This window comes from Micropterus salmoides, unplaced genomic scaffold, assembly GCF_014851395.1.
Source record: "Micropterus salmoides isolate LMB-PRFRI ecotype aquatic unplaced genomic scaffold, ASM1485139v1 Ms_hic_scaffold_4289, whole genome shotgun sequence".
NCBI lineage: Eukaryota > Metazoa > Chordata > Actinopteri > Centrarchiformes > Centrarchidae > Micropterus > Micropterus salmoides.
Window position 1 is genome coordinate 19,397 of NW_024043694.1, and position 5,604 is coordinate 25,000.

At 41.9% G+C, this 5,604-nt stretch overlaps 1 protein-coding gene across 1 annotated transcript; it reads left to right on the forward strand.

Annotated features, from left to right (window-relative positions):
• Positions 1–424: 424 nt before the first annotated feature.
• Positions 425–5,393, forward strand: LOC119887733 (the record flags this gene model as incomplete). The annotated part of the gene is given in 5 exon segments (XM_038698366.1): positions 425–731; positions 2,457–2,637; positions 2,878–2,998; positions 3,110–4,994; positions 5,234–5,393. Coding segments are annotated over 5 exon segments (2,362 nt in total), but the record flags the coding sequence as incomplete, so codon positions are not given.
• Between the last annotated feature and the right edge of the window lie 211 nt (positions 5,394–5,604).

Here is a 5,604-nt window from a genome sequence, read left to right on the forward strand (position 1 = left end):
AAAAAAAACCCAGATTGATGTATCAAAATTCTTTTGATAACTTTTGATAAGCGATGTCTGTGGATGATCTTGCCAAAGTTTCAGGTGGATTGGCAAAACCATCTGGGATGAGTTTGCAGAAATAGGTTTTAGAGAAAAGTGATATAAAAAGTCACATAATTTGACATTTTTAGAGCAGATCGACCATTGAAGCAAAGACGCAGATGGATACAGAGATTAAAATGATGAAAGAAGTTTGACTCTAAACAAAGTCGTTTTCAAGATAATTGCAAACACTTTTAGCGGAGAAAAATAAGAAAGAACAACAATGAGAACAAAAACAATAGAAATGAAAAAATAAACTATACTTTATGGAGGGCCTATGTATTTGACAGAGCGCTGCTGTTTGTTTTTTACGCTCCAGCGTGGCGCAATGACTGATGGGTAATCTTGCTGGTCAGTTTCAGGTTCAGTTCAGTTGCTCTCTAAAGTTTGGACTAATTAACATGGCTGAGTACACTGGGCATCCTACTTCACAGGAAACTACTAGTCGATCTGAACCTTTTTATATACAGTCTATGATCTGAACGCACCCGGTGAGTTTGAAGTTTGGGACGATCTGTTGCTTCTTCAGGTCAAATCAAATCTCTTTCGCGCCTGCGTGAGTTTGTCCTACATTTCCTAGCAACGGTCCTTGGATACGAGCTGGAGGAAGCGCGCTCTCTGTCAACAACAACATGGAGCCACAAGAGGTAATTTCTATAACTTTAACTTGACTCCTGCTGTGATAAAAGATAGTATCACGTAATTCTCACCCGGGGAAATATGGCTAAAGTTTAACCAACGTTGGCCGTTGTCAGTAATTAACGTTAGCTTATTGCTAACCGCTTTGCTATGTTGTTAGCTTACTAATCGACGGATGACCGTTATTCATTTTTGAAGGAAACGTCATTGTCAGACAAAATACTGCATTTCCGGTAGTACCGATGGTAGCATGGATGGCTGGCGGCTATTCAGTTGCAAGTTAACGTTTGCAGTTTGTTTGCAGATTGTACAGAGCGAAGTCATGGGTCTCACCAAGCTAGCTAACAGCATGGCTAACAGGAACCTGTTGTCCTTAGGCACTGAAGTTAGCTTCCGATTCAGCAGTTAAGGGTAAAGTGAAGGGGAACTCTGGTCCAGATAAAAAAAACACTATGCCTAGAGCTGTCAAATTACATTAGATCATATAAATCGCCCTTTTTTATGTTCACAAATAGAAAAAAGTTTTCACATATCTGATACTTCAACGTTAGACTCTCTAGGACATTGTAGTCCAGATTTGACAACTCTAGGTGTCTATCTAGCTCATAGTGGTTTTTGATCTGAACCTGACTTTCCCTTCACTTTCCCATTAACTGCCGAATTGGAAGCAAACTTAAGCGTCATTGTCCTTAGCTACCATTTAGCCATGCTTATCAACTGATTGGCATCTGATGAATAAGATAATGTAGTTAAACTGCTGATAAGAAGTGACTAATCCGCTTCTGTAACAGATGCTACAATAATAGGTCAGTGACAACTCCAAAGAGGCCAAAAATTTGCAACAGCCAGAACAACTACATAATTATTCACAAACAACTAGGGATATGACAAACATATACATATTAGGCTAACATTATAGGTGTGTGACACGTACTTATAATTTGCAGCAAGAGCAACAGAGGAGAGATCCCTCTTCCTTGATGGACAGACATGCAATAGATGTCGTTGGTACAACGCTGACCAACATAGCTGATATAGATAAATAGCAAACATATATGAAGAAAAACAGGAGTTTTTACTCCCAAATAACAGCAGCCATGTCACAAAAATCACCAAAACTAATGAAGTAGGATAGAATTATGACAAGACCATGCCCAGTAATATACAGTATTTTAGTTGTGCAAGGCAATTACATAATGCTATATGCGGCAAGGTGCAAGATTGTCCTTGGATATTAAAATAGAATTATATGTACACTGAATACTCTAAATGTAAACACAGGAACAGGTCTGCTATGCAGTCATCTAGAGTTAAGAGGCTGCATAAAATGTAGAAAGGTCATTGTGATATGATTGTGAATAAATTAAATAAAACATTTACAAATCCAAATGAACACTCTGTCTTTGTTTTGAACCTGAGGCTTAAATGACTCCCTCTCCCAACACAGAGAACAGTCATTATATAAAGTGATGGCAGCTGGCAGGAATGACTTCCTGCGGCGTTCCTTGTCACAAAAGAGCTGAATAAGTTTCCTGCTGTAAGTGCTCTGCTGTTTGACCAACAGGTTGTGGAGAGTGTTTGAGACATTTTCTAAGAAGGATAACAGTTTTTGCAGCATGTTCCTCTCCACTAATCACTCCAGAGGCTGTTCGATTTCCCCACACACAGCTCTGTTAAAATGGCACAAGAGGACAGTAACAGTGAGTCTCTTTGTTTTGTGATTCGGTTCACAGAGGGTGGTGGCATCTCCTCAGGTGCCAGCAGATGAAGATATGACTCAGTCTGTCGGACAAACTTCAGTAAACCAACTGGGAGCTCAAGGTCATAGCCGAGCAAGTCTGGACCAGAGGCGGCCCAGACTGGAAACGGATAGCTGGGAGATTCAGCAGCCGTGGGGACATTCTTTGCAGCCAGGCATGTATATTGAATAAAACAATAAATTGAATAAATAAATAAAGTGTCTTTGTGTCAAAAAATAAACTGTAATGGTGTTTATTGAATGATATAAAATTGAAAAATATCACACTGGATCTCATGATAATGGGAAGTTGAAGGCAGTGATAGTTTGCATAGATTAAATTTGTAGGATTTATGCATCAGTTGTAAACCTATTTACGGTGCCTGTCTAACATTTAACATTTTCTGTATCATCAGAATTTCAGGACAGTAACTTGTCTCCTTCCCTTCCCCTGTTGCCTCTCCACTCTGGAGTGGAACACATCTTCCCTGAATATTCTTTATTTCATCAAAGTGACAGTGAATTTGCCCCTTTAAGGTAAAAAACAAATCAATCAAAGTCAATTATTGGTTCTGTGGGATTAGTTTTCTACAACTTCTCATTTCAATGTTTGTCTTTGGCTTATTTTGTTTATTTACTTTTTTAAAGGGCGTACCCTGACATTTCCATGGCATCAGAGAGGTTTTACTTTCCACCCCAGGATCGCACTACTCCGGTCTCAGAGGGTGGTTCACTGTCCCAGCACCCTTTGGCCCAGGCAACCATCCTCTTGGAAGAAGGAGTGAACAGCTGCTGTTCTCTGTCCCAGCACAGTTTGTCACCAGGGGAGGAAGGCAAACGAAAGGAAACTGTTCCCTCCCCACTAAATGCCAACACAGACAGACAGGGAGTACCATCCAGAGATGGTATAAATAGCAGAGAGAAGGACTTAGGGACACTAAGTGACCCTCCAGACAAGCCAGTAGGAGAGGCTGCTGAAGATGAGACATTCTTTCTGAGTAAGGACATTCCTGCCCAGCATCTTCTGGAGCGCCTTCAGAAAGATATCGGCATGCCAAGCAGCAGCAGCAGTGCTGTTTCCTCTGCCTCTGAAATCTCTGTGAAGAACGCTGCATCTTTTGCAGAAGAGTCTAAACGCACTGAAGTTTGCAAACCAGGCATTGACCAAAGAATGGTTAGAAGAGAAGGTCCTCCAGGTGAAGCCTCTCTTCCCCAACAGCAGACACAACAACCTGACAGAGATTTATACCCTGACAAATCACGAACATTGTCATCTGAGGTCTGTAACATCACCATGGGATCCCGCAGCACTAAACCAGATGACAGTAGTGAAATGTTGCATAGAGAGCTGCTGTCTGAGGTAGAGAGATGCACCAGCTGTGAAGCTGAATCTAAAAACCAACAGCGGAAAAGTCCTACACTGCCTGTTCAGTCTATAACACCGTATCCCACAGAGACGTCTGAAGGCAAGCCAAGTGTGAATAGAGCAAATCTTGTGCCATGGACAGGGCCGTTTTCTGCAGGTGTTGAACGGGGTCACAGAGAGCAAGACCTCTGGTCCTCAGGGAACCAAACAGGGATTGATGGGTCCTACCTAGGTTTCCTTCCACAGTCTCAGTCCACTCCAGGAGTTTTTAAGGCCCCACCCAAATCCAGTGTCAAGGCTAAATTAGGGCAACTTTCTGCCATAGAATCCAATAAAGAGAATTCGTATCAGTCAAATATAGGGGTCTCTCCACAGCCAACTGTTCCTGCGGCTGATGTCTATAGCTCGGACACAGCAAATCAGTGCCAAGAGGAAGCTACCTCTGCAAAAGTCCAGTCTCTCCCAAGTCTCAACTATATGCAGAAAGTAGACGCTTGGAGGGCAAACCAGAGTTCAAGCAAGACGTCACTATTTGATAGCTTGGCACTGCAAGGATTTACTGGCGTCTCTCCTAAAAAGAAAGCTTATGATGCTGTATCTGACTCCCTGAATCGCATACTGAGTCAGCAGGCGAGGAGTTTACAACAGCCTCCTGTTTCAAGTGCTGCCGTTCAGAATGTCTCACAGAGCTCCTCCACGGTTCCCTCTTCTTCAAGAAGAGGGGAGGCGGTGGGCAGTGCTCCCTGTGACAAAGATAACGCTGGGTCTGCATCAAGACCATATGCCTCACCAATTGGCAGGTCACAGTCTCACTCGTCTCTTATCACGGTTGTCATGTCGGCCCAGAAAGATCAGCACACAGAGAGACATGCAGAAAAGGAGAAGAGTCAGACTCAGAACAATGGCCACCATCAGCCAAGCGCCACAGTTCAGTCCTCGCCTCTCGTGAGCCTTGGTCAGTTCAGCGATGTGTCACTTGATCGAGATTTGACACTCTCAAGTTCCCAAGATAGTTATAACAGTGGAATTAAATTAGGAACTTCAATTGGAGCTTCTTCTGTTGTCAGCCTAGAGGTCGATAACTATGTCCCATACTGGACTTCAAAACAATCAACACCGCCACCACTGCCCAGGCCTAGAGAGCTCAACATTGAAGAACGAATTCCGGTAATTGAAAAACTGAGAATCATGTAAACAAGCAAAGCATTTCTTTAGAATATTATTGGAACTATGTTTAGGACTAGAAGAGTATGTATAATTGTTATTGCAGATTCATTTTCAGCAGATAATAAAGATTTAGCAGTTAATTTTATTCAGCATGCACAATGTATTAGAAAAGAACACTAAAATGTACGTTTAGTCTTGTATCCCTGATTGTGATCGGTTCTGTATTTGTTTTTTTGCAGTTGTATCTCCATAACTTGGGAATTGACCAGTCCCCCTCAACAATCTTAACTCCATTTGCACCGAGAGGGCCAATCAGAGAGCCTGAATTCTCTCCCACTGACCTCTGTACAATTAAAGGATCTATTGGAACCCCAACCAAGAGCACCCAGCCCTCTGAAGGTACCTTAAAACTGATGTTCTAAACAGAAAATATAGCTGATACCTGAAGAGTATTTTCAATAGGCTATAAAAATCTGTACTGAACCAATTTACACCAACATATCATAAAACAAGGTATGTAAAAGTTTAAAGACTAAATGTCTTCCTGTGTTGTTGATCATACAGATATAGATAGGTAGGTAGGTAGGTACATTTATTGTCACAATATAAC